The sequence below is a fragment of the Caloenas nicobarica genome, chromosome 2, assembly GCF_036013445.1.
Source record: "Caloenas nicobarica isolate bCalNic1 chromosome 2, bCalNic1.hap1, whole genome shotgun sequence".
Lineage (NCBI taxonomy): Eukaryota > Metazoa > Chordata > Aves > Columbiformes > Columbidae > Caloenas > Caloenas nicobarica.
Window position 1 is genome coordinate 1,540,727 of NC_088246.1, and position 14,464 is coordinate 1,555,190.

The window sequence follows — 14,464 nt, forward strand, 5'->3', positions numbered from 1 at the left end:
AGCGGTGGGTGTCGCCCTGGCAGCACCCATGGGTGCTCCTCACCTCCTGGGCTCCAGCGAGGGCAGGGCGATGATCTTCTCGAAGTTCATGACAAAGGCTTCCAGCCACTGCTGCAGGTACGTCAGGTCCTTCTGCAAGGATGGGGACGCGGGCTGGAGGTGCTGGCCAATCAGAAGCCACGCTGACCACCGCTCCGGAGGTAGCAGCCAATCAGCAGGCAGAGTGGTCAAGTCCCACCCCCCAGGAGCTGATGGTCAGTTGGGAGCAGGGGTGTGAGCACAACCTGTGGAGCTGCTGACCAATCAGCACCCAGAGCAACAGAACCTGTGGAGCTGCTGACCAATCAGCACCCAGAGCAACACAACCTGTGGAGCTGCTGACCAATCAGCACCCAGAGCAACACAACCCGTGGAGCTGCTGACCAATCAGCACCCAGAGCAACACAACCCGTGGAGCTGCTGACCAATCAGCACCCAGAGCAACACAACCTGTGGAGCTGCTGACCAATCAGCACCCAGAGCAACACAACCTGTGGAGCTGCTGACCAATCAGCACCCAGAGCAACACAACCTGTGGAGCTGCTGACCAATCAGCACCCAGAGCAACACAACCTGTGGAGCTGCTGACCAATCAGCACCCAGAGCAACACAACCTGTGGAGCTGCTGACCAATCAGCACATGGAGCAGCCCGACCTGTGGAGCCACTGACCAATCAGCATGAACAGCAGCACAACAGGTGGAGCTGCTGACCAATCAGCACCCAGAGCAACACAACCTGTGGACTTGCTGACCAATCAGCATGCACAGCAACACAACCTGTGGAGCCACTGACCAATCAGCATGGACAGCAGCACAACCTGCAGAGCTTCTGACCAATCACCATCCAGAGCCACACAACCTGTAGAACCACTGACCAATCAGATGCCAGACTTGACCAACACCCTGGAGGTATCAGCCAATCAGCAGACAAGGTGGTCAAGTCCCACCCCCGCCCCCCCCCGCTGCCCAGGAGCTGATGATCAGTTGGGACTGGGGGTGTGAGCACAACCTGTGGAACTGCTGACCAATCAGCACCCAGAGCAACACAACCCGTGGAGCTGCTGACCAATCAGCACCCAGAGCAATACAACCCATGGAGCTGCTGACCAATCAGCACCCAGAGCAACACAACCCGTGGAGCTGCTGACCAATCAGCACCCAGAGCAGTGAAACCCAGAAAGCTGGTGACCAATCAGCACCTGGAGCAGCCCGACCTGTGCGCTTGCTGACCAATCAGTACAACCTGTGGAGCCACTGACCAACCAGCATCCAGAGTCACGCGACCTGTGCAACCACGGACCAATCAGCACCCAGCGCACCTGCCCCCTACAGACAGCCACCAGCCAATCAGCAGCGAAGAACCTTGGGGTGACCCATGGCCCAGAGCACCCCCATGTGGCACCTTGGGGTCACCCATGTCCCTGAGCACCCCAGTGTAGGACCAAGGGGTCACCCACGTCCCTGAGCACCCCAATTAGGAACCTTTGGGTGACACGCGGCCCAGGGCACCCCAATGTAGCACCTTGAGAGGACCCATGTCCCCCATCACCCCACTGAGGAGCCTTGGGGTGACCCATGGCCCAGAGCACCCCAGTGTGGCACCTTGGGGTGACCCATGGCCCTGAGCACCCAAAGCAGCATCTTGGGGTGACCCGGGTTCCTCCACATCCAGTGAAGAACCTTGGGGTGACCTGTGTCCCTGAGCACCCCAGTGTAGCACCTTGGGGTGACACACGGCCCTGAGCATCCCTGTTTGGAACCTTAGGGTGACCCATGTTCCCCTGCACCCCAGTGAGGAACCTTGGGGTCACCCATGTCCCTGCACTCCCCAGTGCGGCACCTTGGGGTCACCCATGTCCCTGCACTCCCCAGTGAGGAACCTTGGGGTCACCCATGGCCCTGTGCACCCCAACACAGCACCCTAGGGTGACTCATATCCCTTTGCACCCCAGTGTGGCATCTTGGGGGTACCCACGTCCCTGAGCGCCCTAACGTGGCACCTTGAGGGGACCCATGTCCCTTAGCACCCCATTGAGGAACCTTGGGGTGACCCATGTCCCTGTGCACCCCAATGTGGCACCTTGGGGTGACCCGAGTTCCCCTGCACCCCCGTGTGGCACCTTGGGGTGACCCACAGCCCTGAGCACCCAAAGCAGCATCTTGGGGTGACCTGTGTCCCACCACACCCAGTGAAGAACCTTGGGGTGACCTGTGTCCCTGTGCACCCCAATGTGGCACCCTGGGGGGACCCGTGTCCCTGAGCACCCCGGTGAGGAACCTTGGGGTGACCCATGGCCCTGTGCACCCCAACACAGCACCTTCAGGTGACTTATGTCCCTCTGCACCCCAATGATGCACCTTGGGGTGACCTACAGCCCTGAGCACCCCAATGCAGCACTTTGGGGTCACCCATGTCCCTGAGCACCCCAGTGTGGCACCCTGGGGGGACCCGTGTCCCTGAGCACCCAGTGAGGAACCTTGGGGTGACCCACAGCCCTTCTCACCCCAACGCAGCACTTCGGGGTGACCAACGTCTCCCTTCACCCCAGTGCAGCACCTTGGGGTCACCCAGGTCCCTGCACTACCTAGTGTAGCACCTTGGGTGGCCCATGGCCCTGAGAACCCCAACATAGTGCCTTGGTGTGACTCATGTCCCTTTGTGCCCCAATGTGGCACCTCGGGGGGACCTGTGTCCCTGAGCACCCCAATTAGGAACCTTTGGGTGACACATGGCCCAGGGCACCCCAGTGTAGCACCTTGAGAGGACCCATGTCCCTCATCACCCCAGTGAGGAGCTTTGGGGTGACCCATGGCCCAGAGCACCCCAGTGTGGCACCTTGGGGTGACCCACAGCCCTGAGCACCCAAAGCAGCCCCTTGCAGTGACCCAGGTCCCTCCGTGCCCCAGTGAAGAACCTTGGGGTGACCCACATCCCAGTGCACCCCAACACAGCACCTTGGGGAGACCAACGTTCCCCCTCACCCCAACGTGCCACCTTGGGGTCACCCATGTTCCCCTGCAGCCCAGTGTGGCACCTTGGGGTGACCTGTGTCCCTGAGCACCCAAAGCAGCCCCTTGGGGTGACCCATGTCCCTGCGCAGCCCAGTGTGGCACCTTGGGGTGACCCACGGCTCTGTGCACCCCAGCAAAGAACCTTGGGGTGACCCAAATTCCTGTGCACCCCAGTGTGGCACCTTGGGGTGACCCATGTCCCCCCGCACCCCAGCGCAGCACCCAGGGGTGTCCCCACCCAGGCAGGCACCGTCTCCCCTTGGGGACACCCCGTTCCCCACAGGGACAACTCCCTGGGGACACGGGGGTCCTGATCCCTCCCCGGGGCACCCACAGCATCACCGTGACGGAGGGGACCCCCTCAACACCCCCTGTCCCCCCCTGAAGCCACCACCCCCCTGTGTCACCCATTCCCCCCCCCATTTACCACCCAACCGCAAGCACCAGCACCCAGCGGAGCGATCGGGGGGTGTCCCCCCATGTCCCCCCCACCCAGACCCCCCGTTACCTGGGGGTCCATGACCCTGGGGACAGGACGGGGGGGTTGTTGTTATTTTTTGTGTCCTCCCCCCCCAACTTCGTCACCGCCGCCTCGCTCTTGTGCAAAAACCACCAAAAAAAAAAAAAAAAAAAGCAGCAAAACCCCAAAGCGTCAGGAAATGCCAAGTCACCCGCCGCCCCAACGGCGCTTCCTCCCCACACCCCCCCCCTTTGGGGTGCAAGGGGGTGTCACCCGTTGTCCCCAACCCCGCACACCCACCCAGCAGCTTTGGGATGTGCCAGGGTCAAGGTCACGGCGGTGGCGATGGGGACACGACGGGCATCACCCGGCTCGGGCGCGCCGCCAAATCCCGCTGTCACCCCCGGGGGTGTCACCAAAGCCGGAGTGTGGTGAGTGTGACAGTTCTCAGAGCGCCCCCCCGACCGCAATGTCCCCTCCTGTCACCCACCCGCAGCCCGTGTCCCATCCCGGCGCTGGCGGCCGCCCCCGCCGGTGCCCGTCCCAGCTGGCAGAGCCTGTTGGGTGGCTTCTGGGCTCGGCCGGCGCGGTGTCACCTGGGAACGTGGTGCCGCCACCTCCATCCCTCCCCGGCACTGCCGAGACCCCCCCACAAGTGACGGTGACAAAGCCACCTCCCTGCCGTTGAGCGTCGTGGGGTGACACCGGGGGTCCTGGCAATGGGACCACAGTGGGGTCACTGTCACCTCCTGCCATCCCCGCGGCTGGTGCGGGGTGACACGGTCGGTACCATCCCCGCCATGGCACGGCCACCCTGTGGGACATCCCTGGGGACATCCCTGTCCCCTGCCAGTGCCATCGACGCGGTGACGTGAGCTCTGCCCTATTTTAAAGCCACGAGAGATAACGCGGCCGCTCCCGGCGCGCAGCCCTCATCCGATGTCACCAGCCAGCGAGGGGGATGACAACGGGGGACATTGCCATGGAGGTGACACTCAGACTGGTGGCATCACCCGCCACCCTGGGTTCAAGCTCAGAACAAGCCCGGTAGCGGGATGACAAAAGTGTGACATGGGCCAGGGGACACGTCCCGGCAGCTTTGTCCTCGCTGGGTGCTTGGGGACGCCCCTGTGGCGCAGGCCAGCGGGGTTTTGCAGCGTGACCTGGCTGGGGAGGTGACACCCAAGTCCTGCCCCGGTCCTGGTGGCACGGCCACCCCATCGGTGTGGCACTGTGACCGCACACAACCGGACAGTGTGGCAGTTGTCCCCCTGTGACCGTGTGCACCTGGTGACATGGCATTTGTCCCCATATGTCCATGGACACCTCAACAGCATGGCACATGTCCCTGTACAACCGCAGACACCTCCATGGCGTGGGACATGTCCCCAAGGGACCACAGACACCTTGACAGCATGGGACATGTCCCCATACAACCACGGGCACCTTGATGGCATGGGACATGTTCCCATATGACCACAGACACCTCGATGGTATGGCATATGTCCCCAAAGGACCATGCACACCTGGTGGCATGGCACGTGTCCCTCTGCAACCGTGAACACCTCCATGTCATGGCACACGTCCCCATACAACCATGGACACCTTGATGTCACGGCACATGTCCCATATGACCATGGACACCTGGTGACAGGGCACATGTCCCCATACAACCATGGACACCTGTTGGCATGGCACGTGTCCCCATACAACCGTGGACACCTCTATGTCACGGCACACGTCCCCATGCCACCACAGACACCTCGACAGCACGGGACACGTCCCTGTACAACCACGGACGCCTGATGGTGCAGCACCTGTCACCACGAAGGTGTGACCCCCCAGCGAGGTGGCCCGTGTCCCCACACCATCACGCCCCTGCAACGTCACGGCTTGTGTCCCTCATATGACTTGTCCCACTGAAGTCGCATCGACCTGGTGCCACCTCCTGCCACCTGCTCCCACAGTGTCATGATTTATTTTGTTTTTATGTCTCGTACCGGGGCCAGAACGGGTGCGGCGTCACTCGAGGGTGACGGGTCTGTCACCAAGGGGACCCCGAAGCTGCTCCAACCCCTTTTCCTGGCACTGAGCAGGAGGGGGTTGGAGGTGGCTTTGTTTTGGGGTGCAGAAGAGCTGGTGGCTCCCAGGGGACATCATGGGGCCGGATGAGGTGACAGACATGACGCTGTCCCTGTCCCCAGCTGGGACTGGGATTCCTCCCCCACCCCCAGTGTCCCCATCCCTCCTGGTGTCCCCGGCCACGTGCTGGGGACAGAGCGGAGTTTTGGGGTAGAAATAACCACCCTGCACCCCGAAACCTCAGCTGGTGACCCCAACCCGTGGGCACAGGAGCCAGGGGTGACGCAAGGGGGGGGTCTCCTCTTCTCCAGCCCACCCCTCACTCCTCCAGCCTGGGAACGGGGGTAATTAAAGAGAAAACGAAACGTGAGGGACTCTTGGGGTGGGACGGGGGGGTCCCCCTGAGCAGGACACCCCCGTTGTCCCCGTTGTCCCCCCCGCGTTGCTCCCGACGCTCCAATGTCACCGCGGCTGCACCTGCTGCCGGGCGGGGGCGCAGGGACACGGGGTGGGAGGGTGGAAGAAAGACCCCCCCCCAAACCCTCCCGAATGGGTATAAGGGGGGTGTGGACCCCCTCCGAAATGTGAGAAGGCGGGTGCGGGATGCAGGGGGGGAGGGGCGGGGGGATGCGGTGCCCCCCAAAACGGGGAGAACACGGGGGGTCGCGGACCGCGGGACGCGGCGATGGGGTCACGGAGGGACGCGGTTGCCCCCGGGGGGATCGCGGACCTCGGGCTGCGGTGACGCCCGGGGGGGCGGTCGTGGACCCCGAGGATATCTCAGGGGGTCACGGGGGGACGCGATTCGCACACGGCGGGGGGGGGTCGCGGAGCCCAGGATGCGGCAGTGGGGTGCAGAGGGGGATGCGGTGTCCCCCCAAAATGGGGGTGCGATACGCCCAAGGCAGGAGGTGCAGGCGGGGGGGGGGTGCAGGCAGCGCTCATACCCCCCAGGGAGGGAGGGGATGCAGGCAGCGGGGCGGTGGGGGTAAAGAGGTGCTGCCCCCCCACCCCGGGAAAAAAATTCGGCGGGGGTTCGGTCTCACCTTGGCGAAGTAAAGCATCCACAGCTCGTAGAGCCGCTCCCGGGAAGCCATGCCGGGCCGGCACGGCTCGGAACGGCTCGGAACGGCTCGGAACGGCACGGCCGGCGGCTCCGCCCCCCCGGCCCTCCCCCAGGTGCGGGGGGCGGTGACAGGGCCCCCCCGTACCGGGTACCTGCTGCTGGGAAGGGGCGTGGGAACCACTGCCCACCCCCCTCCCCTTTGTAACTTCCCCCCCCCGGCAGCCCAAAGGGAAGGTAAAATGGGGGGGTGGGGAAGGTTAAATGCCTCTCCCCCCTCTAATAATTACCCCCCCACAATTAAACCAGCTGAGCCCTGCGCGCTCTGGGAGGGCGGGGGCACAAGCCTGGCTGGGCGGAGGATTCCGATTTACGGTCATTTCACCTTTTAAAATTTTTTAATAATTTTTTTAAATTTATTTTTTATATTTTTTGCGCCCCCCTCTCCCCCTTTTTGAATCCCCCCCCCTTCCACGCCTTGCGCCCCCCGCCGCGCTTTGCCCATCGATGCTCTCGGTGCTCGGCGTGTCGCGCCTGCCGCGCATGCGCGCCGCGGGCTGTACGGAGCGTGGGGGAGAAGAGGGGCAAGATGGCGGCGCCCGGTGGCGCGGTGGAGGCGGCCGAGGAGGCGGCGGACCCGGCCCTGGGGAGGCTGGAGGAAGAAGCGAAGCGGCGACGGGAGAGGCTGAGAGCCCTGCGGGAGCGCACGCTGCAGGTCGGGGGGCGTTTGATGGTTTGAGGTGTGTGGGGTGGGCAGTTGAGGGGGATTTGAGGGCTCGGAGTGGGCCTGGGGGTGAGGCGGGCCTGGGGTTTTGGGGAGGGGGCCCGGGGGTGCAATGGGCTGTGAGGGCAAGAGGCAGCAGGTGGTGGGGCTGAAACGAAGGAATAAACTGAACAGCAGAGTCAATTATACTGTTAAGCGGCATTATTTATTTTACCAGCTCTGGGGATCATCCTCTGTTAAGAGCTCCAAACACTGGATGCTCTTGCGCTGGTTATATTCACACAATTATTACATATGTGTTACAACTTTTGAAAGTTTTGACGTCTATACTAAAAAATAATTGACGATGTTAGTTCTACTTGTTTAGTTTCTTACTTATTAAATATTATTATTAAATATAAACTAAGCGCTCTGCTTCTAAACACTGTGTTACTGAATCTCCTGTCTCCTATCATGCGGAAAGATCTAAAACTTGGAAGACACCCCCTCGTTTTGCAGGTGGTCAGAAAGCTTTTCTCGTAGAATCATTTCAGTTGGAAGAGACCCCCAGGATCATCGAGTCCAACCATAACCTGACCTCACTCTAGCACTAAACCCCGTCCCTGAGAACCTCGTCTAAACGCCTTTTAAACCCCTCCAGGGATGGTGACTCCACCACTGCCTTGGGCAGCCTGTTCCAATGCTTCACAACTCTTTGGGGAAGAAATTGTTCCTAATATCCAATCTAAACCTCCCCTGGCGCAACTTGAGGATGTTTCCTCTTGTCCTATCACTTGCTACTTGGGAGACGAAACCAACCCCCTCCATGCTACAACCTCCTTTCAGGTAGTTGTAGAGAGTGAGAAGGTCTCCCCTCATGCCTGTTGGTTAATGACTGGTACATCTTTTATAACTTGATCACAGTGTACATTAATTTAGCAGCTTCTCTTCAAGGCCTGGGGGTAAGAGAGAGAGGTTGGAGAGGGCTCTGGGGTAGAGAATAGGGGGTAAAGGGGGAATTTGGGGGGGGGAACAGGAGGGTGGGGGGTGGGAAGGGTGAGGTGGGGGGTCAGGGGTGCTCAGGGAAGGCTGAGGGACCTGGGGGTTCAGCTGGAGAACAGGAGCTGAGGGGAGACAGGGACACAAAGAAACGGCCTCAAGTTGCGCCAGGGGAGGTTGAGGTTGGATCTGGGGAACAATTTCTTCCCCAGAGGGTTGTCGGGCATTGGAACAGGCTGCCCAGGGCAGTGCTGGAGTCACCATCCCTGGAGGGGTTGGACAGACGGAGATGAGGTTCTCGGGACATGGGGCAGTGCCAGGGCTGGGTTATGGTTGGACTTGATGGTCTTGAGGGGCTTTTCCAACCAAAATGATTCCATGATTCCATGATGCTGGGTCTTTTGGGGTCTGTGCTGGCTCCGTAAGACCCCGTGCCATCTGGCTTTGGCTTCCTCTTGCTTTTGTGCTCAGCTTTTGCCCCTGGTCTTTGCTCAAACCACCCCCGTTGCGTGATTAAGCCCCTTGATTTTTCCACGTTATCTCCCCAGTTCACTGTGCGTCACACCTGAAATCCAGACCGCAACCTGGGTTTGGCAGCGGGGATGAAAACAGCGATTCACCCTGGGGTTAATTAACAACACGTTACATTTCTCCGGCGCTTTCTGCGCCTTAAACTCTTCCATAGAGACGTCGAGACCTGATTGCCTTTAGTGCAGGCTTGAGGATACTGAGGAACTGGTTGTTTGAGCAAAGCCAGGCCTAAGCTGGTTTGTGAATTGGGATTTTCTTCTGGGTGAAATGGTGCAGCAGGTTCCTAGCTCAGCCTCGGAGGAATTCACTGTGGTTATTGTAAATCTTGCATTGTACAAGGTGCTGCCAGCAGCAAAATATTCGGGGTCGGTTCTCAAGGAATTTATCTGGAAAGTTTTGTGATGGGTTGAATCCTCACCTTCAAAACTCCAGTTATTTTACCTGTCTGTCCTTGTTGCCTCCACAAATGCTAAGCTCAAAATATTGGAATACAGATTTTTTTTTTTTTTAAATTGAGGATGAAAGGAGGATGGAGTAAACTTGAGAAACTTGGCAATTAACACCTTGGCTGCTCTTCAGCCTGTCACGGCACGTCCTGGCATGGCTGAATTCTCTCTTTCGGGCTAGTCGGGTGACGTGAGCTCTGCCACATCACCCTGGATTTGTTAATCCAGGTTATTATGGTCCAGTGACGTGAGAAGTCGTGTCCCTCCGCTGCGGGACCTTCTCTTGGGTCATTAATGGGAGCCATGACTTGGGGCAGGCCAAGCGCATTCTCCCATGTATCTCACCTCGAAATATTAGTTTTTATTGGAAAACCGAGCTTTCCGGAAGGGGAAAGCACGGTATAGCCCCGCGCCCAGTCTTGCCGAGAAGAAAAACTATTAAAAAGAAAAGCCTCTTCTAAAATAAAAGCTCTTTTTTATTTCTCTCCTGTCTGGCAAAGTTAGAGGGAGCGAGGCAGAGCGGTTGTGGAGGGTGTAGCACACGGGGTGTTGTTCTTATTTGCTTTATTGCTGCGTGTTTTAAAATTTTGGGTGAGATTTTGCAGCTTGGTCCCTGCAAGGGTTAAAGTTGGTCTTTTTTTCCACTGGTATCTCGTGCACAGGAACGTGCCTTCGAGGGCGATGCCTGGTAGCCCGTGGTGGCTCCGGACAGCCCTGTCCTGGCGAGTTAGTCCAAGCCTTTCTAAATCCCTTTTGGTTTTGTTTGAGACGGAGTTCCACCGGTCTCTCTTCCAGCTTCAAGCTGGCCTGTCCTTGTATCAAAACCTCTTTGAAGCAGCTCGGTGACTTTCCCTGGCACCTTGAATCCTGGGGGCAGTTTTGGACCCCTTGGCTCAGGGCTCAAAATGGCGGCACCAAAATCACCTCAGGGCTCAAAATGGCGGCCCCAGGGGCACCAAAATTGCTTCAAAACACAAAATGGTGGCCTCAGGGGCACCAAGATCACCTCAGGGCTCAAAATGGCGGGCAGAGGGGTGGTGGGATCACCTCATGCCAGGAAAGGCCTTCAGGTGCTGGAGCGAGTTGAGAGAAGGGAACGGAGCTGGGGAAGGGGCTGGAGCACAAGTGTGATGGGAGCGGCTGAGGGAGCTGGGGGTTCAGCTGGAGAACAGGAGCTGAGGGGAGACAGGGACACAAAGAAACGGCCTCAAGTTGCGCCAGGGAAGGTTGGGGTTGGAGCTGGGGAACAATTTCTTCCCCAAAGGGCTGTGGGGCATTGGAACAGGCTGCCCAGGGCAGTGCTGGAGTCACCATCCCTGGAGGGGTTGGGCAGACGGACATGAGGTTCTCAGGACATGGGGCAGTGCCAGGGGTGGGGGAACGGGTGGACTTGATGATCTTGAGAGGCTTTTCCAACCAAAACAATTCTCACTGAGTGCCGGGATGCCCTTTTTGCTGTAAGGAGATCCAGCGTGGTTGTGTGTGTGTTTTTTTTTTTTTCCTATATTCTCACTTCATCCACATCAGCCTGTCTTCAACCATCAAAACCCGTCTACATTTTCCAGCCCTACCAGTCTGAGCCAACCAAAGCTCATTCCCTCTTCTCACGCAGCCAGAATTATTTCCCCACCGTGTGCGTTGCTTTACATCAGGCTCTGAATTTCGGCTCTTTCCCAAGCCTTTTTGCGGTTCTCGTGACAGCCCAAGCCCTGACAGAGGGTGTGGGGGACAGAGAAGAACCTGCCCGTCCGTCGCTTGGTGCCGTGAAAAGCCACCGCTGGGGTTTGCAGGAGAGATGCTGCTGCGCTTTTTGCCACATTTCTGCACATTTGGGGACCCTGGATACTTAAGATCTGACCAGGAGCCTCATTCGGTTCAAGACTTCTCTGCAAATTGCACCGTGCACTCCGTTTTCACAGGAAAATGATGCTGAATGGGTGAGGAAACAAAAGAGGTAACACCCAGACCTGTAAAAACTCAGCAGACGATCTCGTGCTTCCCCGACCTGTTGCGCCGCCTTTTATTGATCGCTAGCAAATGGGTTTTTTACTCGATAAAATCTGTGTTTGTGTTCCGGGCATGATTTATGTTCGAGAAATGCGCGTCACCACCCGCTTGTGCAAAAAGCGCTTAAAATCGTGTGCAATATGGTTGGATTCCCAACCTCGATGCACGGCGGGGTTTGCAATGTCGAGGATCAGGTGTGGGATCAGAGAAGCCATTTCCCTCCTAGATTTAAATAAAATTATCTTTCAGCAGCAAGCGATCCAATTGTGGGCTCTGACTCATTGGCATGTTGAATATTGCTTCCTGTTCCAGCAAAAAAATACAGATTTGAATTGTGTGGCTGTAATCTTAATTTGCAAGCTTTCCTCTCTCTTATTTTTTTTTTTTTGTTTCTTTTGGGTTGATTTCTTTAGAAGTGGAAAATATCTTGCAGCAGTTACTAAGCTTACAAGACTGTAGCTGAAATACCCAAACTCCATCTTTTAATCTGACCCGCTCCGGCTTCGTTTGGCGCTTCTGAGCAAGTGGGTTATTATTTGAGACCATTTTTCCTTCCTTGGGATAAATCTGATCCGAGCAGGCTCAGCCAGGATGGTTTTTATTTCACTGTGTACGGGCGTTGTCACTGTTTCTGTGGCTCCTGCAAATTGAAAGATCATCTCTCCAAAAAAAAAAAAAAGAAAAAAAAATCTCAAACCAAGGAAGGTGAATGCGAAAAAACCTGCGCATTTTGTGCCAGTTTAAAACACTTAAAAATAATTTTAAAAAAAAAGCCTTTCTGAATCCGGTCGCTTATATAACCGGCGCTTAGCTCATGTTTTCACTGTCACCTTCAATTAACAGGAAAACCCCACCAAGTTTTTTTGCAGGGAGCCTCGCGGAAGGTCACGCGGTGACGTCGGTCTTTTCAAGTGTGTTTTATTTCTTTTTGCTTTTAAGTAGCAAACGGTTCCAGCTCCCAGGATCCTAAATCCACCGTACTGTGTGTCGCGGACGTCTCCTAAAGGACGGCGTTTGGGGCAGAATAGCGGGATTCTTTGTATGGCTTTTACATTTTTTAAATGACCGAGCGCAGGCAGTAAAACTGGTCTGTAACGCTCTCTTTGCTCAAACCTCGTTATGCCGACGCTAACGACAGCGCCGAGGTTTTATCCTCGCAATATCGCGTGGTAAAGCACCAATTATCTGCTATATCTTTTTGGTTTTTTTTCTCGCCTAATGGCTGAAAATCAGATTAAAACCTTCTGTTTGCCTTTCTCAGGAAGATCGTTTTAGTGGAAAAACCCCTTTTGCTCAACCTAAGCTTGAGCTTAGCGCAACTGATTTTTGTGTCTTGAGTTTAATTGTTCCCGGCTATCACCTAATTACCCATTTTTGAAGCAAAATGGGACAGCGGGGTCTCTGTTCAAAGCCACCTGGCTGGAGGTGACTCCGTGTTTGCCCACCGGAGCGGTTTGAGATGTGCAAAATTACGGATATTTTCGGGATGGAGACCTTAGGGGCTGAACTTCAAGAACACTTTGCAATTTTTCAGATTAAAACAAGAGCGTGACGGCGTGGCGCTTCCCATGAAAAGCTGAAATGACTCGTGTCACCTCGACTATAAAATCCTTGTGCTACGGAGCGGACTGAAGGTTTTTTGGGGAGCTTTGGCTGCTTGAAACTGTGTTTGGAGCAGAAAATGAGTCCTCGTCCTCGATAAGAAATCACGACTTTGCTCTTGATCCCCACTGGCCGGTCTAAGGGAACCTGTCATCCCCGCTTAGCTGAAAACCTGAATTTTCATTGCACTTTAATACACAAGAAGCCGTATTTCTATAGCTTTCTGCTGAGCCAGTTGATAATTAACTGTAGTTCCTTGTATTTATGAAATTCTTGTCTGCAGCTTGTCCTTGAAACCAGTTTGGAGTTAGGCGGAGGTTTTGCTCGTGCGTGGCGTGCACCCAAGTTTAATTTGCTTCAAACCTCGTTAAGATCATCCCTTAATATCCATTTTTCCAGGAGGTGCGTCCTGTGATGCGTCTCTAAGCACCTTGTAAATCGAAACTTAAAAAAAATATTGAGGTCTCTGCAAAAGCTGAACTGATTTGGGGATCCGTCCGTGATAAGGAAAATCTGCTGGTAAAAAAGGGTGGGGAAGGGTCACGGGTTTTTTAGTTGGTTTTGGTGTCTCAATAGTGTGTGTGTGTCCTCCAGGAATGCTTTTTGCTTACGGATGAATTTTATTTTAGTTAAAAATACATGTATTTATATTGAGTAAAGGATTTGTTAGGCCTTCCCTGTGGATAGCACCAGAGGAGCGAAGAAGCAGCGACATAAAGAATTACAGACCTCGTCTTTCTCGCAAGGAGCCAAGTGCTTTTCCCACAGTTATTTATTTTTAGCCATAGATATCCGAGCAGAGCAATTGTCTCGGACGCCGTTTGTAACCTGCTTCTGCTCCTTTGATCCAGCCCTTGTAATAATCTCATCCGCAACCGCTATCGAAACAAGAGGAAACACTTTGGTGGCGTGACGGGGCCGCCGCACGTCGATTTGGGAGCCGGAGGAGGGGAAGATATTTAGAGGAAGAATTCCCCAATTTGGCTTCATGAGGCTGTGAGCACAGAGGTTGGACGTGCGCTGGGTCGGGCTGTCGGACGCCGAATGCAATTGAAGTGTTTTGGATCCACCTCCGCCCTTTCCCTGCTGGTTTCTAGGCTTTCGGCGCGATTTATTTTTTTTCCCTCTATTTCTAAAATCCAGCTTGTGGGCTTTGTAAAGACGAAGAGGCAGCAAAGCCCCGGCCTGGGATGTCTCCAGGGATGGTTCATCCACCACCTCTCTGGGCAACCTGGGCCAGGCTCTCACCACCCTCAGCATCCCAGATTTATTCCTTATGTCCGGCCTAAATCTCCCTCCTTCAATTTAAAACCGCGGCAGAACCATCTCGACTTAGACGCCCTTTTTCATGTTGCTTTTACCGTCGCCGCTTTGTCTGGCTGCCCGGCAGAAGCTGCTACTCGGAGGCAAAAATCTTTGAAAAGATCATTCCTTCTTTTTTAGTATAAAACCCACGTTGATCTAATAAATCCTGCCTGGAGTTTCACGCCTCTCTCTGGGTTAATTTTCCAAGGAGAAA

At 56.0% G+C, this 14,464-nt stretch overlaps 2 protein-coding genes across 2 annotated transcripts in view; one reads left to right on the top strand and one right to left on the bottom strand.

The window, feature by feature from the left end:
* NBEAL2 (neurobeachin like 2) overlaps window positions 1–6,691 on the bottom strand; it is a 31,696-nt gene extending 25,005 nt beyond the window's left edge. The window contains exons 1-2 of the mRNA XM_065627412.1: window positions 6,641–6,691; window positions 44–132 (exon numbers count right to left, since the gene is read on the bottom strand). Of these exons, the coding sequence (XP_065483484.1) occupies window positions 44–132; window positions 6,641–6,691 (140 nt within the window). The remainder of the gene's footprint in view (window positions 1–43; window positions 133–6,640) is intronic.
* Window positions 6,692–7,224: 533 nt separating this feature from the next.
* Window positions 7,225–14,464, top strand: part of CCDC12 (coiled-coil domain containing 12) — a 44,877-nt gene continuing 37,637 nt past the window's right edge. Inside the window, exon 1 of the mRNA XM_065627371.1 lies at window positions 7,225–7,372. Coding sequence (XP_065483443.1) covers window positions 7,247–7,372 — 126 coding nt within the window. The 5' untranslated portion in view covers window positions 7,225–7,246. The remainder of the gene's footprint in view (window positions 7,373–14,464) is intronic.